Genomic DNA, 27559 nt, shown 5'->3' with positions numbered 1-27559 from the left:
ATACTAGAAAATACACTGACTTGGGAACCCCTGACATCCTGGTCCTGCTCTTTCACAGAAGAGCTTAATTTCTCAGAACCTTGATTCCTCATCCTAAAATAGAATATAACTAATTCATCTTTAAAGTCCCTTCCAGAGATGCCCCAGATGGCTCAGCGGTTGAGCGTCTGTCTTTGGCTCAGGACGTGATCCCGGAGTCGCAGGATTGAGTCCTGCATCGGGATCCTTGCATGGAGCCTGCTTCACCCTCTGCCTGTGTCTGCCACTCTCTCTGTGTCTCTCATGCATAAATAAATAAAATCTTAAAAAATAATAATAATAAAGTCCCTTCTAAAATCTTAAAGTTCTGTAAAATAAAGTTACTTTGAGAATAAATGGATTGTGGTATCAGAAAAAAAAAGATTCTCTGAAGCATTTATCAATAAAAATTATATGCTCCCAGCATGCTGAAGCACTGGTCTTTCTTTTCTATCTTTTCTACATCCTCCTCTGCTCCCAAGTCAATAATATCCTATGGCTAAGGTTAGCTTAAATAGTGTATGTTGAGTTACAACAAAGTATTACTACTTTTGTTATATGTACTTGTCTACTCTAACTTTAAATCACTACATTTTGAAACACTATTCCCAGCATGTCTAAAATAAGAGCTTTGCATATTTAAAAAAAATTAATGGACATAGTAGTAGTGAGAAACATACATGGCAAAAGTAACAAGAAAATCCAAACAATGTCTTAAACAAGGGAGAGTTTATTTTTCTCATGTGGTAAGTGCAGAGGATGGCAACTCATGTTTGTTCAAGTATCCAATATGCCATCAGGGATGCAGGCTCTCCCTAGTCTTTCTACAAAGTCATCTCTGAAAGGTAGCTTTCATTCTCCTATTTATTGTTTCATAGTTGTAAGATGGCTGTTGTATCTCTAAACATGTTGACTACACTCAGGGCCTGAAGGAAGAGAAAGAGGCAAAAAGCTTCATAAAGCTCTGACTCTTTAATTTGAAAGGAAAACCCTTCCCAATAGTCTTCTGTTCATTTTATTAGCCTTAAATAGGTAACATGCCCACACTCTGGATATCTGCACTGCCCACTATGGTACCCATGAGTCACATGCAGCTACTTAAATTAAAATTAAATTAAAAATTCAATTTCTCATTTCTACTAGCCACATTTCAAGTTCTCAGTAGCTACATACAGTTAGTTAGTGGCTACCATACAGAACACCACAAATATAGATTTCCTTCACTGCAAAAAGTACTGCCTTGGCATATCACAGACCATAAGAAATTAAATCACCTCTGTTTTTTTAGATCAATCATGATACATATCCTAGGGCTGAGGTAAAGTAAGGTCCTTATCTCCTTGAAGAACAAGGATCTCTGGTCCTACCGAACAATATAGGATACTGTTAACGAGGAAAAAGTGGTGGTAGAAGCAGTTGGCAAATATCTGCCACGATAGGATGATCAGTACACTTACTTAAACTGAGGTTTATTAAATATCTATACATTAACAATGTATTTCATAAAAAATTCTTGGCAAGCAGGTTTTAAAATTAGAAAAATAAATTGAAACTTAGGCTGATGATTATAAAAGGCACTACCTCACACAAATTTAATTGCTAAAGTAAACACTACCTTAGTGACTTATACGAGGTTAGAGGGAAGAAAGGTAGTGGAATAATATATGAGCACTTTATAGCAAACAAATCTGAGATGGGTGATTACGTTGAAAATGCAGTTACTAAATTCATGGGCAAAAGAGAGTATATCTTGTGATAACAAAGATTTGTTGATAAGAATTATCTTTATGTGGGGAATTTTACATTCTGCTCACTTCTCATGGCAGAATAAAACTAAAAAGACTGCAAAATAAAAGAATTAGACCAGATATGGAGAATAATTTACTAACAGAATTATTCAAAAGATTAAAAACTGATATTGACAATAGTTTTCTTCCTAAAGACTTCCAGGTTGTCAATTCCTCCATCAACCCCATTTGCCTAAATCTAGCAATGACAAGTATGTAGAAGTTTCTGTACTAATGGTACAGAACTAATTATTTATATATGTAAACTATTTATATATGTAATTATACATGTATGCGATACATAAAACATGTAATTTGTATATGTAAATTATAAACTACTACTACTACTAATACATGCCCTGAATGGCTAATTGCCTATTTTAAAAACTGATTTGTGTCTGAATAAAGTTCTTAAAAGTGTCTCAAAATTTCTTTCTATTCCACTGAAACATGCAAAACACTATTGAAGGTAGTATAATGGTTGTTTATCATGAAAAGAGAAAAAGAAAAGAGAAATTCTTATTATTAAGGAAGTAATGAAATATGAGAACTGTAAAAATTTTGCCCCTAAAGATAGTTTAGACTTTATTTTCCCTAGTAAAAATAACTCAGCCACTGAAACCTTTTTTTTCACTGAAATCTCTTTAATCTCTACTATGTTGTCTTAATATTCTTTTATGTAGTTTATACTTAAAAGTTCAATAACTTTAACTTTCATAAAGGTTAAATTTGATTATTATATGAACCTTAAAACTTCTTACAGGTAAAAAATCTCAGTTATGGCCTATGGCAAAACAAAAATTTTACAGAGATATTACTAAACTTTGGAGAATGATATATATTCAGCAAGACTTATCAGAATAATATTATAGTGCATAAAACAATAACCCACTGGAATGCACAGCAAAATCCAACTTAACACTATAAAGAGAAATCAAAATAATTTGCCAATATTTTGCTTGTCAGGTATGCATGCTATCTATTTCTTTTCACAAATAAGGAGTTATTAGCTAGAAAATGAGTTCTAAAACAACATATTCGCTACTTGAGTATAACAAAAAGAATCTAGAATCTTCATACACAAATTTAATAAATCACATGATTTATTTATGGGATTTCTACATCACATTGTGGCTTAAAAGAAGTTCTGTATGTGTGATACGAAGAGAATAATGTACAATCAATCTGAATCTTGTTAAATCTCTCTTCCATGGACTTTCTCCATCTTCCTGCTTAGCAATAAAAGGCATTTTTAGGTTTATATAAACATTCTTTACAATTGCCCTCTTAACAAAAATTAGTATATAAATAGCACTAGGCATTTAGTAAATAAGTCACAGGCCAATAAGTTCAACTGTGCAGTTGTGAAATGTAATGTGAAAGAGTCTGAAACCTTAAGACTGGGTGATCTGCAGTGTTTCCAGCATGTCTTCAACTGCCTTAAGAGAGTATTTAGTTTCCTTCTTACTTCGACCTGCAAACTAATTTAAAAAAAAAAAAATGCAATTAGGCTCAATTTCATGGCAGGTTCAAACTCATAATCTTACCTTTATGTTGCTAACAAGAGTTAACATTATCTATTTTGTCACTAGCATGAAATCAAGTATCTTTTCTTCAATAAAACAAAATTTGGGTTTTATTCTTTGCTTTTATTTCCTTAACCTCCAGAACTTATCTAGAAAAATGTTTACAGCCAATGTCAGAGAAATTACTGCCTGTGCTCTCCTCTAGGATTTTTATGGTTTCAGGTCTCACATTTACTCTTTAATGCATTTTGAGTTATTTTCTGTATGGTGTAAGAAAATGATCCAATTTCATTCTTTTGCATGTAGCTATGTCCAGTTTTCCCAACATCATTTGTTGAAGAAACTTTTTCCCATTGCATATTCTTGCCTCTTTTGTTAAAGATTAATTAAACATATAATTGTGGGTTTGCTTCTGGGCTTTGTATCCTGTTCCACTGATCTATGTGTCTATTTTTGTGCCAGGACCATATTGTTTTGATTAATACAGCTTTGTAGAATAACTTGAAGGAATTGTGATACCTCCAGCTTTGCTTTGTTTTTCTTGCTATTAAGCTATTAAGGGGCTTTTGTAGCTCCATACAAATTTAGGATTATTTGTTCTAGTTCTGTGAAAAATACTGTTGGTATTTTGACAGGGATTGCATTAAATCTTCAGATTACTTTGGGCAGTAAGCACCCTTTTAACAATAACTGTTCTCCCAATCCATGAATATGGAATATCCTTCCATTTTGCTTGTGTTGTCTTTAATTTCTTTCATCAAAGTTCAAAATTTGGACTTTACATTTTCATTAAGGTTTCATTTTTAGTTGAAGTGCACTATGATTTCACTGCAAAATTGGCCAATTTAAATGCTTTAGTGTGATAACCTATAAAAACATAAATTTGATTTTAAAACTATCCTCTTTCAACTAGAAACTTTCATGAAATAAAAAGTTTAACTTATAAATGAAGTTTATACTTCTGTAGAAATGTAAACCATTTCTACTTGTCAGACCTCTAAAAAATATTTACAATTTCAAAGTAAAATGTAAATGTACAAGTACTTTCTATTAAATATTTTCAAGTTGTAAGACATCTCTAAAATTAATTAAAGTAAGTCACAATCTTTAAAAAGTTTCTGGAATTATTAGTGGACTAGATGATATGTTTCTGCAGCAAAGAGCTGTCAAATAAAACTCTACGTTACAAAAAAAAATAAAAACTCTATGTTACATATTAAAATAATGTAAACATTTTTTAAGATATGCATTACTAGTTTATAAAGTTGTAATTTTATAAAACCAAATTGGGATTGGATTTTATAATTGAAACAAAATACAATGCATTAAAAACGGTATCTTTGCATATTTAAAAGCAAATTCATGGCATATTAAATTCAATACAATGCACATAATCAGTAAGGAAAACACTTGAATACCCCATGCTGATTTCAAAATGAGTTTTCTAACTAGACTGACAATTCTCATCATTTATCAGTTTGAATACTACAGATTTACTAAATAAATGTTCCTTGTGGGGGTAAGAGAAGGTTTATTATATCAACATTCTCTGTATCCCTGTTTAAAGTATTGATTAACATTTGCTATTAGCAAAATATAGTATTTTTACTATACGTCTAAGCACTCATACATTTTCAAGTGACTGATTTTCCCTGCAAATACCAATGCTGTCTTAAGCACTTAGCACTTGATTTATGATGTGTTCCTTCTCTTTTGTAATTAACTTAATTTGGCAAACTTCTCATGACCTGTTGAGAAAGATTAAGTGATCAAGCACAGGTAAAATCACAGAAGCAATAGACTTCAGGAATTGGTAACCTGCCTCTGACCTCTCTGGCTGCAGGTTAACATCAGGATTCTTCTACTTCCTAAACCATTAGCTTCTATGGTTGAATCTTGATTTGAAAGAGTAAATAATGGGGATTTCTAGAGAAATACCAGGGGAAGAAAAAAGCTTCTCATAAGAATCAAGATCACTTTACACCTTTCATAAGACATTACTAAAGAATTCAAATGTTAAATATACAATTCCTAATTACAAAATGTGGTAATAGCAATACATTTAAAATTCTGACTTTTCATAATTTCCGATGGTGACTAAAGGATATGAGGTGTGTTGTTATTCCTATTATCTAGTTGATAAATTCACTTTCACAAGGACTTACCAAGAACAGAAAGCCTTTTCTTTTACTACTGCTTATCCAAAGTAAACAGGAATGGTCTTAATCAGATATTTAAAGGACTAATTCCAAGAAAAAGCTTTGATGGATCTGACCAACATAGGATACCACATAGTAACATTCACTCCAATTTTTTAATTAACAAAACAATGAAAAATTTCTGTAGAACTGAAGTCATAACCAGTATTTTAAAATACAGCACTTTTCTTGATTTGTACTTAAACATAATAATAGTAAATACAAATTTGTGATTTTTTAAATTAGGTAATTAAAAAAAACACCAAAGATTGTGTGTCAACACTATGACAGGCCAGTACAATTTAGAATAAGCCAAACTTATTTGTGTCAGAACAAATAAAAAGAAAGTTGGAAATATAAATCTATCACTTCAAATTTTGCCTGACATGCAATTATTTTGTCTATTCCAGAATTATATGGCAATTTAACTGATTAAGCCGGAATCCTATTTTTCCCTCAAATCATGATTTAATTTTCCATTTCCCAAAAGGATAGAAACAGAATCACCTCTGCAATCATAAATAACATATGGATTGCTAGCAAAGATGAATTTAACAGTGTACCAAAGAAGCATTTATCTGGAAAATTATTGTGAGTAGGTTCACATTAAAGTTTTTCATGAGCATTAATCAAACTTGCCTGCCTCTACTGAACATGCTAAACCAATTACCTAATTGAAGAGCAAGTAGTAGCCATATTCTGTTTCATTATTAAGTAGAAAGAAAGAAGGAAAACCAGTTCTTAAAATCTCATTTTCTCTAATTTATAAATGCCTAGAAAAACATTATAATAAGGAGTATTTATTATATACTTTATACTTGTTTATATGCCTAGACATGAGTCATAAAATTCTCAATTAGATCCCAGAGATTTATCTAATTACTAAAGTGTCAATCTCTAAAAGTTCTATTTTCCATATTAATCACAAATACTACATTTTTGTTTTCATACAGTTAGATTTTGCTTAAATAAACTCTTCTTTCATAATTCTCTATGGATCTTAAAGAAAACTCACCAGAAAGCACTGTCAAATAAAAACTTTTTTATCAAACTCAAAGGTCAGTAATTTATCCATTGTGGTAACTGGAATAAATTGGGTTAAAATTTACCTTTGCATAATTTGTGCAAAATAATATGGTTGGACAAAGTACTAGGATAAATAAATTGGAATACTGGATGGATCAATCTCAGAAACATTACACTGAGTGAAAGAAGCCAGGCATAAAAGAGTACATAACCTATGATCTCATTTATATAAAGTTCTAGTAGAGGCAAAACTAATTCATAGTCATAAAAATGCTATCAGTGCTTGTCTGTAGTGTCAGGAGGGGCTGACTGCAGAGTGGCAGAAGGGACTTTCTGGGGTGACAGAAATGCTACATATCTTCAATGGGATGATGGTAAGAAGGGTGTATACATTTGTCAATACTTCAATTGTGCATTTAAAATGTATGTACATTACTGTATATAAATCATACTTCAATAAAGCAGATAAAAAGAAAAAGGCAAAATAAATGAAAACAGAAGGTGGGGACTATGAAGCTTTACAATAGTATAATAAATTGCCAAATGACCACATATTTCTCTTCCCAAAAGGTGAAGTATTACATCCCCTGAATCTGGGTTGACCATGTGACTTGTTTTGCTCAATGGAAAATTAGGAAAATGTGACACAGAGACTTAAAAAGTCCTTGCACAGTGGAGTTTGACTGTGTGCTACTCCTGGAATCCTAAGACCACCACATGAGTAAGTCCAAGTTATCCTGCCAAATGAGAAACAAGAGGCCCAGCCCTCCCAGCTGACAAACAGCCAAAGTCAGAAATTTAAGTGAGGCCATCAACCACTAGCATACTGCAGAAATATAAATAAGCCCAGTCGAGACGAGCAGAATTACTCAACTGAGTCCAAGCTAAACAGCCTACCTACAGAATCATAAGCAAATAAGTTGTTATTTTAAATCACTAAGTTAGCAAAAGGTAATGGATACAAATATTTATGGAATCTGATTCATAGAACACAAAACCTCTAAAGAGAAAGCACAGAATACACAAGCTTTAAAAGAACAAAGAGATTTTATTTAAAATCTGTTAGTGGTGTCGAGGGGCAAATAAATTTTGCATGATAGGTGTAGTTGAGGAGTATTGGAAGTTGCTATACAGAAACCTGACATGACCAACAGAGATACGTTACCTTCCTGCAGTGGTATCTAAAAATGATAGAAATTGGCAAAAGTTCTTTTTTCTGTCCCTTCCTATAGAGTCAAGAGAAAGCAAATCACATCTTCAGTAAAGATGTGTAAAACATCTCTGTGGACTAAGGAGTTTATGATGCAAAACTCAAATACTGAAGAGTACCAATGACACTCTTAGAGGTCTTTCCAAAGAACAAAGACTTTATAAATCTATAAATAGAATGGATCTAGTAAGGCAAAATTTAAAAGAAGAAAAGAATGGCAGGGGTAAATATTACTAACAGGGTTTAGATCTACAAACAGTGGCTTAAAATACTGAAATAACAGATTCATGTCCAATGGTAAGGTGCATCTCCTAAGGCAAAAAAGGGCATACTTGTCTGGCATTGTATTACGAAGGAGATAGGAAGAAAGTAAAACAAAACTAAACTCTGAAATTAGTTCACATTATTCAATTGTTCACATGAGAAAATAACTGGGAGGAGAGTGAAAAACTGCATTTCTAGTTTCAGATACATTTATACCTGACATTTCTTTATAGAGGCAATTTATTGTGGCTGTTAAGAGCACCAACTCTGGAGTCAGAATCCCTAGGTTTGAAAATAGCTGTTATTAACCAGCTATGTTAATTGGGAAAGTTATTTAATCTTTCAATGCTTTAATTTCTTTATTTCTAAAATAGGAAAAATACCTATCTCATAAGAAATTTTCTAGAAGAATTTGTTCTTATAACCATTCTTGTTGAGGTCATATTTGCAATGAACACAGCAAGCATCACAAAGTAAACCTGGAGCATGTAATTATTAAAAAACAATGTAATACATATTAGAGCAATTTGATGAAAATTATGTACTAATTTTTAATCCTCAGAAAACTTCTACTATATCCATCTTGGAGATGAAAACGTATGCCCAGAAATAGTATAAAATTTATCCAAAACTGCATAAATAACTAATGTCATAACCAAACTTTGAAGACATACAACACAGATCCAGCACTGGTGTTCTTCTCTTAACTCCTACATGGTGATACTAGCTTCCACGAATGGGATTCATGACAGAATAGAGATGGACAGAAACTCTCTGCATAGCTATATGGGGGAAAATTGACCCTTGTTTCACACCATACATAGAAATCAATTCCAAATGGATTATGGATCTAAATATAAAAGGTAGAAGAAAAAAAAACTCTCAAGACACAGAAAATTATCTTTATGACTATGAGTAGCAACCAATTTCTTAAACACAAAAAGCACAAACCATAAAAGAATATAAATGAACATTTTTTACTTCAGAACTTCTACTCATCAAAATCATTTGAGATAGCAGGTAAGCAGTTGAAGAAATTTTCTGCACGTATAACAAAAAGCTCATAATCAGAAAACTAAAAAACAAAATAAAAAGTCATAAACCAATTAAAAAGATAGACTTCAAATAAGAGGATATTCAAATAGCCAATAAACATGAAAAAATGCTCAATCTCACTGGTCATCAGGGAGATGAAAAATGAAACCATAAGATGCCACTATACATGTACCAGAATGGTTATAATTACAAAAACTGACAGGACCAAGTATTGGTAAAGATGTGGAACTATGAGTACTGCCAAACATGACTGGTGGAACTATAAAAAACTAATTTGGAAAATAAATTATGACCCAGTATTTCCACTCAAAGGCATACACTCATCAGAAGCACATGTATACCAAAAGACTGCAGGAATATTCAGTATAGCATTATTCAAAATAGCCCCCAACAGGAAATAACCCAAATGCCTACCAACAACTGACTAGATAAATTGTAGTATAGTTCATACAACAGACTGTATAGTACAATGAAAATAAATGAACTAGACATGAAAAGGGATAAATGTCATAATTATATTAGTGAAATAGGCTAGACAAAAATGAATACATACTATGATACTATAAAGTTCAAAAACAAGCCAAACCTAGGGATTATGAATCAATACTCTTGAGGTTAATAGAAGTAGAAATTAAGAGGATGTACTATGAGGGCTCTGGGGTACTGTAATGTTCCCATTTCTTGACATGGATACATTTACCTTGCATAATTCACTGAAATGTATATTTATTACTTGGGTTCTTTTTTCTATATATGTTGTAATGAAAACTGATTTTAAAAATATAATCATGCCATGTCAAAAAAAGCACTCTCTGAGCAGCTAGTTGTTTCTCAAAAATATCTCAAAAAAAAGGACATAGTCTGCATACCCTTAGTTTTATATTATCCAAGTCTTATCTTTAAATCTCTCACACACACATGCACACATACACACACACTCTCTCTCTCCCTCTAGGCCTACTAACTATGGAAACCCATTATGATCTGTGCTATCTCAAACTAACTACATTTAAAGAAGCACAGCCTGGCTAATATTTATAAATATTCTAACTTACAATATGCCAAAAGAATTAATATCCTCTATTATATATAATAAAAATACACAAGTGACTTTAAAAAATGTGATCATGAGGGCACTGATTTTTTTTTTAATCTCCTCAACCTTCTCCAACCAGGTGGAGTACAAAATGAAACAGTACCAAAACAAAGTAACAGAAAACAAGCCCAAAGAAAACATCTTCAAAAAAACCTACATTACAGGCAATACTCCAAAACCCCGTAATTTGGTTTTATCACCAATAGTGGAAAGACCTACAAAAGATCAACAGCTGTATGGTAGGATTACGTATGGTTGGATGGATTACGTATAACTCTAAAAGTTGAAGAAATGAACAAAGTTATGAATCAATGAATCTGCAAATGGTCTGAAAAACCAGGACAGTCCCAAAGGCTGAAAATCAAAGGTAAGTGTTAAAAGCTGCATGTAATGACGTTAAGCAACCCTAATAGTGTACAACCTCAAAACCTCTGAAATGTCCAGCAAACACCCTCTTCCAGGAAGAAAAAAAAAATCTCACACTGAAGGATAATCACCAGAAACTGAAACCAAATTGAATAGGGCAAAAACACAAAGGGAGAGATGGCTCACTAAAGGGAGAGGAGTGGGTAAGAGGAAGGTAGTGATGTCCACAGTCAGCAAATCCCAGAATAAAATAAAAGAACTAACAACAAAATGCAACATTTAAAGCTGAGGGCAACACCTCAGAATTCCAAGATCTACAGAGCTCTAGGGGTAGAACAGAAGGCCGAAGCCAGAAAATCTTTCTGAACCACACTGATTCTGAGAAAGACAGTATACAGAAGGTCTTATTTCAGTTCTGTACATCAAAGAGGAAGCCATAAAAAGTCAAGTTGGGAAAATTATCCTATTTCCGACACCCTTACTCCACAAAAACCTTCTCCCAATAAAAACTATCTGATTTAAACAAGGAAAACAACAAAAAAATACAGATTAACTCCATAAAAAATTACTAGAGGAAAAAAACCAAACTGACAGAAAAAGATTTGAAAGAAAATGAATGATAGAGGAACGAGGTGAGAGAGGAAATCCAATAAACTGTTAGAGAGCTGGAAAAAAAATTTAGGCAAGTAAACAGAAAAAATATTTAACACTAAAAGCAACTCTTATCAGATTAACAGAGGATTAAATTTACATTTCAGAATGGTACTAATATGCATTTGGGAAAACTGACCTAATAACAATCAACAAAATACACTGTAGTGAAACTAATAGATTTTAATGTTAAAGAAAAAACTCCTTTGGACATCCAGACAAAAAGTCTAAGTCACTTAGGGAAAGAAAATCAGGATGGGATTAGACCTCTTGACAGCAATATTTTAACCTAAAACACAATGGAACATGTTTAAAGTAAGTAAATGTAAGTCAAAGGTTGTAAAAAAAAAGTCGAACTATCCCAGAAATATAAAGACTACAGAGAGTTTATAAACATGCAAGATCTAAGAAGATACTATTTTCCCATGAGCTCTTCCTGAAGAATCTCTTAGGGACAAGCTTCAGAAAACTAAGAAATGAGTAGAGAAGTTTCAGATAAGATCTGACATGAAAGCAGAGTACAAAAATATTTTTTATATAGTCTGACGAGCTTACTTTTAGGCTTTTCTTCTTCCCTTTTAATAACTTGAGATATTCTAATTAATAATATATTCACATATCCAATCTGATTCTGAAATACACTGTGATTTTGCTTACCTTTTCTGGATTTTTAAAATTACTTTTTATTCCCCAAATGCTGACTACTGAAATTTCCAGATGGTCAGGGCTACTTATGGGATCATAAGAGTAATGGACTTCTTTTGAAAAAAGAAGAAAAACAAGTGATCCTACAAGTTAATTCTACACAGTTAAAACACATTTGATTAAGATTCAAAGGCATAAAAGTCCAATGATAGACATTTGGCTTCTTAGTTTGATGAAAGAAAAAACAATTAAGAAATATATTAACTCACCTATATGATAATATAAAATTATCAATACTGACCTGATAAGCTCTGTTTATTTGACTAGCTGCCCAACTAGCATATTTCATGTTGTCCTTTTTTGTTTTTGCACTTGCTTTTGGATTAGAAGCAATATGACTTGCCGACTATAAACAAAAAAGAAACATCAAAAACAAAATTCCTTTTTTCTAGCCAAGACAACCAAAAAACATGTAGGATCTTAGTTGCAATGGGAAAACAAAGGGTTTTTAAAAACTGTACCAAAACAATTTTTAAAATAAAAATAAAGTGGAATGAAATTACTATTTAAAAATAAAAATATATTTTAAAATACAGAATAAAATGACAAAAAGAGAGAGCATCTTAAATAATACCTAAATTTATTAGTTATCTACCACAACTCTTAAAGGTAAAATTAAATACTTAAATACTGTAGAATATCACTTAAATAGTAGAATATTGAAGGTCATTATTACTTCTTGTTATTAAATTATTATTTCTAGTTACTTAATACTGTATTACTTCAGCTTTCCTATGTCAGAATTATAGAATGATTTAATATTAATATAAGAAGGTATTTCAAAAATAATTTGGTCCAATTTACATTAGTAAGTGAAGAAAAATTTAAGTCCAATAGGAGTTATTTGACTTGACCAAAGCAAGTTATGAAAGCCTTAAAATAGAAAGAGATCTTCATTTCCAATCTAGTTCTCTTTTCAGTTTACCAAGAGTTTCCAAACGATGTTTCCACAGTACCAATTAGAATCATTGCAATTTGATTCATCCTCTCCTTTTAAAAAATGTACTTAAACAAGGGATTGTTACTCTAGGATCCATGAAAGAATCTGTAAACCACCAAAATAATCTACTAATTTTCAAGCATATATTTGTATTACTTGAGAGAGGAAGATCTTTTATATCTTACGCTTAAATATATCATATTCTTAAGAGGATTTGTCCAAGTGATTAAAAAAAATTAAGCCTTTCTTTTTTATACTTAGCTTGTGTTACAGGGTCTTTTTTTCTCTCCTCCTTAGTCAGTGAGGAATTTATTGACCAAAATCTTATTTTTATACTTCTATGTCTTTAATATCACCTTCTTGGTACAAATTTAAGCAAATGCAGTGATTAAGAAAATGACTCTGGAATCAACTGCCTAAGCTGATATCCCAGCTCAATCACTTAGTAAGTCTGTGATATCTTTCAACAAATTCACTAGACCTCTATGTGTTTTAGGTTCACTTTCTGTGAAATGGTAGTAATAATAGTATCTTTTCAAACAGTTGATATAAGGATTTAATGATTTAAAATAATGCCTAGCACATAAAGTTATATATAAACTATCATTAATAATTTGTTTTAAAATACTAATAGATTTGTAATTTAATAATTGTTTTAAATACTAATTCTTTTAAAATTAGTATTTCATTTATTTGATAAAGAGATAGCACTGCTACTATATCTCCAACCTATTATAATTGGCACTGGTAGATCTAGGAAAAATTTCTTGAAATTCCTTTGAACCATTTTCTAATTATATTTTGCCATTCCTTTCCTAAAAATGATTTCATTTATGTTTCTTCCTGCCTCTACTTCTGCAATCAATTCTTTTTCACTGAGCCCCAATAAGATATTCATCCAAAGTCCTTGAAAAGATCAGGATAAATTAAAATTTCAAAGAACTGGCCTATTAAAAAAAGTTTTCTAATTGTAGAGAGAGGGGCTCATTTTATGTATATTTTAAAGCTCAGCAAATTCTTCCTCTATTTCCCATAGCTCTTGTTAATTGACTTTTCTAAGCTCGTCACTTGGCATACATAAACCACAGAAATATTTAATTACATGCTTCCCACAATTCCCAAGCTCTTTTTTGTACCATAAGAAAAGTTTTGACAGTAGAAATTTTATTACTAATGTCTTTTATTGTGTAGTTTAAAACTGCCATACAATTATAATTTAAGGTAAGAAATAAAATATTGGGCATAAACCCAAGAATATCAAAACAATTAAAATACAGAATATGGTTTTATATCTGCTACTATTTAATAGAGTAGACAAATTCTGATACAATAGGACACATTTTATAATAAATATCAAATAGGATGTATTAACATTTAAAAATAAAACTTCATTATTTAACTAGAGGGAAAAAAATAATCTTATCAACAAGATACAAAAAAAAAAAAAAGAGGGAAGTGATTGGGTGGGATAGTTAATGGACTTTAAATGACAGATTTCATAAAATAACATTAAACATGCATCTTTACTCACCATGTAAAGCCCAAACAAAGCTCTCATATTTCTGTTGTTCAGTTTCAGTGCCTGTGCAAAATACTTTCTTGAAAGTTCAAGGTTTTCAAGTCCACCTTGGGTATATTTAACCTGTTAGAAATTGCAGAGTGCTGAAATCTGTTTATTTTACTACTTTGAAATATAGCATGTTTCATCATACCATAGGCATTAGTAATTGAAACAGATATTCTGTAAACAAATGCAAGATGTTAAAAGAATTCATCTTAAAGTTGTTAAAGCTAATCTAAATTTTAAAGCATAATCTCCCTGAAAAATCTATTCTACGAACACTAAGATCATAAGAGTAGTTTTTAAAACAAAATGCTAAAAAAAATTTTTTAACTAAAAAAAAAATGCTGTCCGTAAAAAAGCCAATATAATTTATTTTTCAGCTGCCTAAATGCCTCACAACTTTATATTTTCTATTAGCAGCATTCTAAATCTATACTTAAATACTGAGCTGCCCTTTTCTAGTCACCCTGACATTCCTTATTAATGAAATCCTAACCTTATAGCATTCAACTGTATTACTATTCTTTATAGTTAAAAAAATACTTCCTACTTCCAAAAATATTGATCTTAACATGTTTCTTAGAATATGGATTTAAAAATCATAATTGTTGTAAATGTTTCAGAAGCCATTAAATGGTGACAATTAAGGCATCATTAGTTCAAAATTAAAGAGTATACAATAAAAAATACAAAGAATTTCACTGTTTTAAGTGCTTTTATTTTTAAAGTCATATTCCCATTATAGTAATAAAAACTTAAATCTTTTACAACCTACAGTTTTCATCAGATGTTTTAAATATTTATATACTTGCCTCACATTTAGGACATGTTCTTAGTTCCAAAATAATACCTAACATCAACAAAAATAAAATCATATACATGTTGTTTTTGAGAGCACTTACTTCAGCATACTGCTGACAGTATAAGTGGTTGTGTGGATTAGTCATCATTAGCTCCTCTAAACAAAAGGCTGCTTTAGCATAGCTGAAAAATATGAAGATGAAAAATCAATTTTAGAAGTTACAAATACCACCTTAGCTAAAATAACTTAAAACTAATTTAAAACAGTGACTGAAAATAATCTTAAAACAATTTGTGATAGTAGGTATTTTGTTCCCCAAATTTAAAGCTTTATTAATAAAAAGCCTGTTATGCTGAATTCTTAAATACAAATAACAAAGACATAGATTCTAAAGCAGCCTATGAACCATCAGTAGATATTACATTCTTAAAACTGGGTTACTATTATGAAATCCAAACATTATTCACAACACAGACTTCACAATCTTGGATCAGGTTACATATAAAATAACTTCAAGCCCATTGATCACTTATAAAATACCTGAATGGCTGAAGTGTAAAAAGGAAATAAACACTTTATTAAATACTATCCACAAAAATCCTTTAGTGACATTATCTACCAACACATTGTATTACAAAGACTTTTCATAACTTGTTTGTCAAATACAAAATTATAATGAAGTTAGAAATTTTAAAACCATGAAAGGTAGATCAAGTTAGTGGTTCTGATACGTACTCTACTACTATTTCATTATGTGGTAAAGAAACAAAAACATCTTCCTCAAAACCTGAGGAGAGGACTGCTACAAAGGGCTCTGGAAAAATGGTTTTACACCATGTGACTGTAATTCGCATTAATGTATTTTATGTTTAAAGCAATGTGAATATCGTCACTATTTATAGGAAATCCTAAAGAACACAGGTGTTTTAAAGTTTATTCCCCATGAAAGGTGATGACAGTAGCTAACAGAAAATGGCTGCCTACAATTATTTTTGGCATTTGTCACCAACATACAAAGCTACCGATCTTCACACTAAGTCTAATATACTTTTCAAAGTATACATACTGCAATTTCACATATATGTACTAATAACAGCTAACTTATATGCTCATTATGTACCACACACTTCTCTAGGCATATTATATGTATTAATTCATTTAATCCTACCAAAACTCAAGGAAGCAGGAAATTATCAAAATTTTATAGTTGAGAAGGCACAGAGATACTAACTGAAACCTAGGCAATGCCACTCTGGACAGCCTACTTATAACCACTCTGCATATTGCCTCTATGCACTATACACAATAAAAAACCATGGTAATGATGGTAGTGATGAAGAGGTCAATGGTAACATAAAAATGGGTACAGCAATCAAACTAAAAGGGCCTGAGAAACCAAAAACACCCTGTAGATTACCAAAATCATAGCACTTTAGATTTATATATACATACTGTTATCAAGGATCATACAGCTATTTAGTCTTTTTCATTTTTATACCCAAAACCTAGCACTGGTTCCTGACATGTGATAGGTATATAATAAATGGCTGAATGATTACATAAATGTCTAGAACAAAAGTATTGTGATTACCTATCTGGTATATATTTATCATTGTATAAGAGAAGAAGAAAGTGGTCTCTAAATATACTTTATTTAAAGAGTATACTTTAAATACTTCCCTTCTAAATATGTTCCCTTCTAAATATGTTCCTTTTACTAAGATGATACAAAAAATTCATATTAATGCTAAGAATAAATATTCTTACAGACTTAAATGGATTGAGCACAACTATGACTCCCGTTTTTATACATTATTAACTAAGATAAAATAGGAGTGTCTACTGAAAAATGAATGCCAAGATATTTTTCTCAAAATTTATTTAGGAGTTGCTAGATATATTTATACAGAGGAGGATCCCTTCTCCTAATTTCACAAAGTATAAAATCAAACTAATTTTGTGGATAAAGTATAGAATAAAATAAACTTAGAGCTAAAAGAAGCAGAAGATGGTCCAAGACAGTTTTCTCAACAGAAGTTCACTCAAGAGTATTTAAATCACATTGGAAAGTATATGAGTGACCATTTTCTCAATTCTCCCAAGAACAGTACACAGCCAATTCCATTCCAAATCCATAAAAACGTTAATTCATTACAATGACTCATTGATTATAGAATTTAAATTATTTTAATCTATTTAAAGTAACCACTAGTATTAGTATGTCAGAGTCAATAATTAAAGTTTTCAAAGTTCTTTCATTCTTCACTTTTAAAAGCATTTGTATAGGTCACACATTTATCCCCATATTGCTTTATCAACATTATGATTTTTCCTTATAGGATTTTGATAATTCCATTTGTTATAGAATTTTAATAGTAAGGTTGGACCTACAAAAAGGAACCACAGCCACAACCATAATTACTTTATATTATTAATCACTTCTTGCTGATACAACATCTAGTTTTAACTACAAGTCAAGTAAAAAAAAGAATTAAGTGTGTTCAAAACACATATTTTTGTTTATAACACATTCTGGTAGTACTAACGTACACATTTTAACTAACTTTTTATATTTAAAACAAGTAAAATGTCTCAATATGATCCATTGGTATGACATATACCACTGCAATCGCTGAATAGAAGCTAGAATTTATAAATGAGAAGCAAATATAAAGAAAATTTAAAGATATTTTTAAAAACGGCATAGCAGAATTCCATATCCTCTGATTTCTGTAACAACAATGGATAGGCTTATATGAACATTCTACTTTGGAAATTTATTTGGAGTAAAAATTCTAGATCTAGAGTAGCAATGCTGCTTAAAGTAGCTTATTCCCATGCAAAAAAGAATGGCAAAATGATAAATATATCCAGCAACTCCTGAATTGCTACATTTTGCCACTGTGTCCACAAAACAGTACTAAACTGGTAACACAGTAACTCATCTTTTCTACCAAAAACAAACAATAAAACAAACAAACAAAAAAATCCCTTACTTACTACAATGACTTGCCCAAACAGGTTAAATGAATCAAATGAACAGATTCTGATTTTCATATAGTTTAAAAACTCTAGAGATATTTATTTTCCACTCACCCTAAACCTGAAAATTGCCTCTGTGTTCAATTAGAAAAAATAAATAGTCATTTTGTAAACACCTAGCTTCAAGACCAAAAAGAGTTTTGTGATACAAGATAAAAGACTAGGTCGAACACAATTATCATTTCCCCTAAGAGTTAGTTACTTTTCAGGTGCTTTTCTGTCTTTATATTTCTTGATGTCTTGGGATTTTTCAGTTCATTTCTCTTAAGTATACATTCAACTCTATCTCAATGACTCTTTAGAGACTCAAAATAAAGCAATACTGAACGTGGCCATTTCAAGGTGAAGCAAATAAATAATAGGTTAAAAATAAACTATAGCCTATTTTAGAACTAAATACAGAAATATTAGAAACACATGCAAAAAAGTTAAACTGAGAAAGAAAAAAGAAAACAGAGGTGATATATTTATGTAGTTCTTAGAGGACATGAAAGCAAATAAAAACTGATATATCTCACTATATAAAAATACAAAGTTCCTGTAAGTTAAAAATCAATATTAAAAAGATACATAACAAGGATATATTTTTGACAGGACAAATTCTTTATTTTTTGTCCTTTATACATAGAGCTATTAAAAATCTTTTACAAAGTTGTAACCAATTTTTCACCTATAAAAATTTACAAAGATTGAAAAAATAATGGCACTCAGTGTTAGGGGGATGCTAATAATTGCTGATGTGACAGTAAACTTTCTAGTGAACAACAGGAATGATTTATTAACACCACTAAAAATGTGTGTATCTTATAATCAAGTAATTCTATTTCTAAGAATTTAGTCCAAGGAAACAAACTAATACAGAATTATAGTAAAAATGAAAAAAGGGAGAGAAAAAAAAGATTTCTACTCCTCTAGGAAACTGATTAAAAATATTAGAGTACATCAATAAGATGGAGTAATATAGTCATTAAAATCACACTGGAAATATTTATTGTGATAGGAAATGTCTGTTAAAACATGATTAACTGAAAAGCATAAACTATAAAAATAATTCTATTTTAGGTTTCTGTTTCAAGAAGTACTAAAGAAAATAAAATATAAATTATAGATAAGGTGATGCAATTACACATAATTCTGGTCTTTGTCTTTACTTTTTACTGTGTTTTCCAAATTTTCTTCATTAGGTATTTCTTTAACTTAAATTCCTTGATTAATCTGAAATGCTTTTAAATGCTTTTAATCATGGTATCTTCAAAAGTCACAAAAACATTTTAAATAACTGTCATCTGTTTTAGGGACAAAATAAAACTAATGTTGATTGTTTTGTTTCTCTCCAAAAATTCAGTTTCATGTTATTCAAATTATATACCGTATACTTTACAAATGCTGACTTTAAGGCTATGAGAAATAGAATACAAAATTAATATATCACTGTATATTAACTATACCAGAATAAAAATAAAAATAAATGTTAGAACAAAGCTTTGAAAGATGGAGACATTACCATTTAAGCCAAATGCACTACCACTCTCACATACATAAAATAATCCTGAGTATGTTTACATATGTGATCATATAAACATATATACATCTATATGAACATGATTCAGAAAATAATTTACTAATAGAAAAAAAACAAAAAGCAAAAAAAGATTCTGACAGCCAGAGCACAGAAGAGAACTGAAGAATGGTTCCCAGAATACAGTACACATTCATTAAATGATAGCTATTACTTTTATTTTAGCTTCTGGTTTTACTACAAATAACAGATAACTACCTTAATTCTCCATTTCACATTACACATATAGCCCTGGGCAAAGCTAAGACATAAATGTCTTCATTCTATTTTATTTCCTGTGTCAGCTACTTGTAGTATGAGAATGAAGTTATTCATACACACTAAGAATATGCACATGAGAATCTGATTCTATTCCCTCAGAAAGAAGAAACAAAACAATGTATATACTTCGGATTGAGAAGAACTAAGGGAAAAAAGAAAAAAAAAATCCTGCCTATAGATGGAGGTTAGCATTAATGCTGCAATATTAGAAAACTGACTAAGACTAGGCTAATCCTCTCACACTGGGATTTCCTCCTGTCACTGCATCAATAAAAAAGCTAACAAAAACATTAAATATCCAATAAGCAAGTTCCTACAGCATTCAACATTCTTGATTATTCTTGGTCTTTTACCCAGGCAACAGAATGCTTCTACTTTGGAAAAGTTGATTCTCTTAATTCTAAGACTAATAAATGCATACAATTGACAGAATTTTTAAACAGCAGGGAGTATAATACTCATTGTATATTAGAACAATTTAGACTCTAAAAATTCACAATTTTGAATCATTAAAAACAGCCATAATTCAGAAAATGCAGGCCATTCTAATTCCAAAGAATCCATCTGTATTTGAAAGAAAAACATATTCCTCAAACAAAAATAATTAGCAAAACACAAATGAGCTAATTAAAGCAATTCACATATTATAATCAACAAAGTGATAAAAAACTGCACTCCTAACAAAATTTACAACTTACTCGTGTTCATTGATATAAAGTTCTGCAAGTTCATGCCAGGCTTCTTGGTCCCCAACAAATCTGGTGAGAGGAAAAGGGGGGGGGGGAGGTGTAGATATTCTGTAAATGAACAGCATGGAGGCAAAAAAGGAAAATCAAATGCAAATTCCATTTTAATTAAAAAAGATTTATCAGAATAACAAAACTCAATCCTCTTGTAAGACACTCACTGTTCCAGATACTCATTCAGTTCCCGAATGGCCTCCACATTTTTCCCCTGGGCTTTTCGAATGGCAATCTTACGCTTTCTTGCAGCCTATGGGTTGACATTAATAAAGGATTAGGCCCTCATGATTCCCTGGGTTTTTGTAAAGAAGGTAATTTGACTGTGCAAATTATTATCTCAATGCCAGCGAAATTCCATTGTCAAACTACTGCTTAGTGGGAGTTTATAAACATACCCTATGACATCCCACTGGGGAATTCAAACATTCCTCTAACAATCACATATGCTTTACTTTTGATGTACACAATGTATGCATCATTTCATTCAAATAAATAACCATCCAGATTCTGATAATTACAAGCCAGCAGGGAATTCTAATCTTTACCCAGCCTAAAGTCCTTTACTCTGTCTCATTCATAAGATTTGTACGTTAAAAGATAGAGGAATAGTAAAGATTAGGAAAAAAAAAAATCTCACCATGGCCACTTGAATGTCATTATAAAATATAGCTCCTGATAACTTTTTTCAGTTTTTTTTAACTTTTTTCAGTTTTAAGAGAAAATCTATCTGTAAGTCTTTCAAGAATAATACAGGACCTGAAAAAAATATTTTATAAGTAGACAAAACTTCACCTTGCATTTTAAAGTTTTTTAAATGACTAATATAAGTATCAGTGTCACTAATTTATGCATTCATCAAATATATACTGAACTTTATTGTTTAACAGATACTCTGCAAAACAATGAAAATATGAGGTCAAAAAAAAAAGAATAGATAATTCCTTACAGCAGCTCATGAGAAAAAGACAAATCCAATAAAAAGACAATGATAGAGATATCTAGGGTGTCGTGGCAACATGGAGGACAGCCAAACACAGACTGGCAGAATAGAGGAAGTATAAGGGCAGAAAGCAGAGGATCCCAGATGTGATAACTATACTGAAATAGCACAAGAAGACATTAAAAAAGCAAAAGAGGGAATTGTGTGGAGGACAGAGCATAGATGAAGGAACACAGAAGCAAAGGCAAGGAAGACAGCAACTTTGTGTGTAGTCAGACAGTAACACTGTGTGTACTCAAGGCTATCCATTTAAGGCTGTAGTTAACAGAGATTGGAGGGCATTATATAAATTATTAAATTTGTATCTCCTCCATCTCTGTTTATTTAATTCAATGCAGATAGCAAGACAATAAAACAAACAAAAGCTATGGCCAAGTTAAATTTATTAATTATGGACATGATCATTATTGTTTTATATAATATAGATTCCACAAGATGCAGACAAGGGAAATAAAATGAATGGTGCTCTTTAAACAAATGGAGCTATCTAACATGGGTGAAAAAGGGTTGGGTTTTGCTCTAAAAAAGTGAAAGTCAAAAAAATCAGAATCAAGAGACTCCCTACAAATAAGACTATCAGTGATATTTATAATAACAATGATAACAGCATTTTGGCAATAAAAAAATGAAATGCTTAAAAAATATATATCCTTGATTATTCAGCTCACGCCAAAGGTCTAACACAACACCTGCCAAATGGTAGGTACTCAAGTATTTTTGGAATAATTTCATTTTGTACAACAATGAAAGTGCCATAATAAACGTACCACTTAAAAAGCCTCAAGAATTCAGAAAGAAAGTAAAAGAAAAGCTCTAAAAGTAACTCAATCCTAAAGACTTTAGGAAGAATATTAAACTCCAAATAAGAGCCTTCTCCCAAGTTCTTCTGAAAATAGATGATAGATAAATTAACATATAATTTAAAAATGAATTTCTTTTGGATATGTCGTATCTAATTTTACCAATCCAACACATTTGAAACATATTTAACTGTTTATTCCTTTCACTTATCATGATACTACTTCTACAGATAATATGGTAGAACAGAGTCCATGTTTTAAAACAAAAAAGACAAGAAATAAATCTCAACTCTTGGCATTTACCAGCTTATTAACCAAAGGCAAAATATGTAACCTTCCCAAACCTCCATAATACACAAATCTCCAAATATCAATGTAAAGCAACTAATACAGTACATAGTATATAATATTATTGAATAAATGTTATCTTCCTTCTTTTTATACAGTTAGTCTATGCTTAAAATAGGTGTTAAGCCTTGCCAAAAGCTTTACCTATGAAATCTTTAAAGGCCCAGCACAGGCTTACTTAGTTTGATATTAGTATCTTGTCCCAATCTCTATAGGATTTGCACCAGTTGAGATATTACATAGATCTAGGGAAACTTGTTGAAAATACTGCACTGAAATATGACATATCAGGCAAAAAGTTAAAGTATAAACATTAAAAACAATTACCACCTCTACAGTCATGGTAAGAGCTATGGTATGAACACTGTATTGGATACCATTATGCACAAAAGTTTCAAATGAAGATGGGTATACTAAAAACACCTGTCTAGCTGTTAATTCATTTTCTCAGTAATTTAACAACAGAACCATCTCTCTACTGCTAAACATACACTGATATTTTAGGTCAGCAATATGCTGTAGAATATAGTTTGTAAAGCACTGCTGTAGTGTTTCAAAGATAACTAATCTTTAAAATCCCTTTTAAAAAACAATCCTTTTGTAAATGATGGAAATCAGAGGTTTAAACAACTTAAATGCCATCAGAGAGGTAAGATTAAAAATAAAATCTGAAATTTCTGATTCCCATGCTAGATCTTTCTAGGAAACTTCCTGAAAGAATCCAAAATATTACAAGTAAAACAAGTTATTATTATTATTTTGTATTATCCATATTTGTAGTGGGAGGAATGTTACAATTTTAAAATAATGTAAAACAAAGAGAAATTCAGTATTTTTTAATATAAATTTATTTTTTGTTGGTGTTCAATTTGCCAACATATAGAATAACACCCAGTGCTCATCCCGTCAAGTGAGAAATTCACTATTAACTTAAATTCAGTATTAACTTTGTAACAGCCTATTTTAAAAATGAAGAGCTTTCCACCTAACGTTTCACTGAAGGTTTTAAATATACCCTTTTTTTAAATTCAATTTGCCAACGTATATTAAACAACTTAGGAATCATACCCTAAAATCTCTATTATATAAACAGTATGTTGACTGATCATGTAAAACTTAAGATACAGCACTTTATTTCCTAATAGTCTAAAGTCTAAAACAAACTTTTAAGTGGCAACTCTTAGCTACACAAAGCCAATCTTCCTAATGAAACTATGTATGATACCTTAAAGAAATACCTACATGGCAATAATTATCATACAGGCAATAATATATTATTAAGTTACATACCAAGCAACAGCCGTTTCCACCTTATTTCTTCTAAAGAAAAATACTACCACATGCTGGCCTAAGAACCGATCTTTATTTATCATGATAATTTTATAGGGATTTCATTTCTGGCCAAGATGGGAACAGATTTATCCTTTTGCCTGAACCAACTAAAGAATTAGACTAAATACACGCAACAATTTTAAGGCACAGGACAACAGGCAACAAAAAACAGTGATCCCCGAGAGGCTGAAAATAAATGAGGTGAGCCCTATTTTTATTGCCCTGGCTTATTGCTTTGAGAATTTCAGGGATCCTATGCAAAAAGAGAAAAATCAGGGCAGCCCCAGTGGCGCAGCAGTTTAGCACCGCCTGCAGCCCAGGGTGTGATCCTGGAGTCCCGGGATCAGGTCCCACATCGGGCTCCCTGCATGGAGCCTGCTTCTCCCTCTGCCTGTGTCTTTGCCTCTCTCTCTCTGAATAAATAAATAAATAAATCTAAAAAAAAATAAATAAAAATCTAAAAGAAGAGAAATATCAGGCTGAGTTCAGTGGACTCTCTGAGTTCAGGAGCTGCGAGCCCAGGAAGATCAAAGGCTAGAATTTGTAGACACAGCACTGGGAAAGAAAGAATACAGAATAAAAACTCTAGATTCCTCTTGAATCTCAAGGGTTTCCCTTGAGTCACTCAGCTTTGGGTACCCAGAAGGATTGTAATGGGGAATAAGTAACTAGCCCTATAAGCATTTTCTGGACCTCTCTAAGGTCTAAGACCCAAAAGGATCAAATCGTTTTCAAGTAACTTAATTATATCCCACAAGAAAGCTCAAGAATATATTTTGGAAATATAAAAATGGAAAGGAGCAAAGAAAACTTCTGAAAATAATAGTTTTGTTCACTATCTTGATTATGGTGATGGTTTCACAGGTATACAAATGTCAAAACTTATCAAACTGTACATCTTACTTAGATATATGCAGCGTATTCTATATCAATTATATGTCAAAACAGTTTTAAAATAGAATTAATTGGACTGTTAAGTAGGATCTTGAATATTTATCAATTTCCATTTATTTCTTTCTTATAGTTTTTTTTCCTGAAAAATATGCCTATGTTCTGAATTTCTCTAAATGTCTTGTTTGGATCGATCTTTGCAAATGCCAGTTTAAGTCTTAAAAACAAAAACTGTTCCACATTTTTTTTTTTAAACATTTTTATTTTATTTTATTTTTTTTTAAAGGTTTTTTATTTATTTATTTACGATAGTCACAGAGAGAGAGAGAGAGGCAGAGACACAGGCAGAGGGAGAAGCAGGCTCCATGCACCGGGAGCCTGACGTGGGATTCGATCCCGGGTCTCCAGGATCGCGCCCTGGGCCAAAGGCAGGCGCCAAACCGCTGCGCCACCCAGGGATCCCTGTTCCACATTTTATAAGTGATTTAATAATAGAGTTAGAATGCCTATTATAAAATATAAAATACTGAGGACTATGAACAAATCTTCATCAAACTTACTACATGCCTTCTGTAACATTATGTACAAAGGGGCTAACCAGCAGTTCTTCCTGAAACTTGTCTTAAATGTCTTAAAATATAAGCTTTGGGGGGGAACGTGGGGGAGAACACCTAGGAAAGGATTAAAAGATTAAGGTCTACCAGCAAAATACAATCTAGATCTCCCCACACTGCGGATGCTGGGACACTGGCCAACAGAAGGAAAGCAGTGTTCTGGGTTCACCAAGTCTTACGCCCAACACCCTGGGAAATGTGACATTCTAAAAGCATCTTCACCCTTGGCACAGAGGCAATTCCGTCTAATTCCAAAACAAAACTTTAAATATTTCATAAATCATAAGAGGGAGTTCACAATTCAAGGTAAAATCTGTTCTTTCTGAAATATGAAATACAACTAAAACACAATAACTATTACACCCCTTTTCTGAAAAGTATTCATTCAACAAGTATTCGCTCAAGGCCTACCATATGCTAGGCATTAGTTTATGCAACAGACATAATTTTTTCCCTTAAGGAGCTTTCAAAGGAAGAAAAGCCTACTTTTATTTTAAAAGCAAGCAAAGAAAAAACTGGTGCTTAGGCAAGCTAAGAGATAAAAGCTCACAGTGAGACTAATCCAATATTTGACTCTCACTGGTTAACAACTAAAATTTCACATTTGAGAATTACCTTTCTAAAAACCATTCACAGCTAAGTGATTCTAATTGTTTGCGTACTTTTATTGTAAAATAGTCTTTCATCCATTCCCTAACCTTTCCAATTCTACTTGTCCTAGGTTTAGATCCCCGTGATCTCTGGCCTAAAACAGAACAGCTGCCCAATTACAAATTATTTAATCTCTGCACTTTCTTCAAACTATCTCGTGTATTATTAACAAAGTTATTTCTAAAATTATCTGATGGATTTCCCTAATCATTGTCCATTTTCTTTTTTATTTTTAGAGAGAGTAAGTGTGTGAAAGAGGGGCATGGTGGGAGAGAGACTCTTAAGCAGGCTCCATGCTCAGAGCCTCATGCGGGGCTCGACCTTGCAACCCTGAGATCAATCATGACCTGAGTCAAAATCAAGAGAAAGATGCCCAACTGACTGAACCACGCAGGCACCCAATTCATTCTCCATTTTTTAAGAATAAAAATTCTTAAGTGTCACATACCAGGTTGTTAAAAAACAAAGGCCTTCTTTTTTTTTTTAAGATATTATTTATTCATGATAGATATATATATATAGAGAGAGAGGAAGAAACACAGACAGAGGGAGAAGTAGGCTCCATGCCGGGAGCCCAACGCGGGACCCGATTCCGGGACTCCAGGATCGCGCCCTGGGCCAAAGGCAGGCGCTAAACTGCTGAGCCACCCAGGGATACCCAACACAGGCCTTCTTGATGCATCTCCAGTCACTGTGTACAATGAACCAATTCAGAGGTATAAAATATTGCTCCTCAAAACCCCAGTTTTTCTCAGAAGTCAAAGAGTGGGGAAGAAGGATGAGGTTAACTAGTTAGAGCACCAGAACCATGCCCGCTCTTCAACAAGAACAGAAATAAAATTTCATTTGGAAAACATATTAAAGGAGGGAGGCAGTTTGGAAAGAGAAATACAAATGGCTTTTAAAGCATATTTAAAAATATTCAACATCTCTCATAATGCAAATTATAACAAGATAACTTTTTTTTTTTCCAATTAGACTGCCAGAGGTTAAAAACAAAAAAACTGATAGTATACCATGTGGGAGGATACAGGAGAAGCAGCACTCTCTTATATCTCAGAAGTGAATATGGATGGCTAAAAAGCCTTT

The 27559-nt window shown here is 31.8% G+C and overlaps 1 protein-coding gene across 1 annotated transcript in view; it reads right to left on the bottom strand.

Moving 5' to 3' along the window:
* Positions 1-2890: 2890 nt before the first annotated feature.
* The window catches only part of EMC2 (ER membrane protein complex subunit 2), a 43474-nt gene continuing 18805 nt past the window's right edge, over positions 2891-27559 (bottom strand). The window contains exons 6-11 of the mRNA XM_055314401.1: positions 20999-21084; positions 20790-20849; positions 15310-15391; positions 14375-14485; positions 12145-12249; positions 2891-3286 (exon numbers count right to left, since the gene is read on the bottom strand). Coding sequence (XP_055170376.1) covers positions 3200-3286; positions 12145-12249; positions 14375-14485; positions 15310-15391; positions 20790-20849; positions 20999-21084 — 531 coding nt within the window. The 3' untranslated portion in view covers positions 2891-3199. The remainder of the gene's footprint in view (positions 3287-12144; positions 12250-14374; positions 14486-15309; positions 15392-20789; positions 20850-20998; positions 21085-27559) is intronic.

Source organism: Nyctereutes procyonoides, unplaced genomic scaffold, assembly GCF_905146905.1.
Source record: "Nyctereutes procyonoides isolate TBG_1078 unplaced genomic scaffold, NYPRO_anot_genome, whole genome shotgun sequence".
In the NCBI taxonomy this organism is placed as follows: domain Eukaryota; kingdom Metazoa; phylum Chordata; class Mammalia; order Carnivora; family Canidae; genus Nyctereutes; species Nyctereutes procyonoides.
Note: the sequence above shows the minus strand (reverse complement) of the source record. Positions and strands in the feature narration are given on the sequence as shown.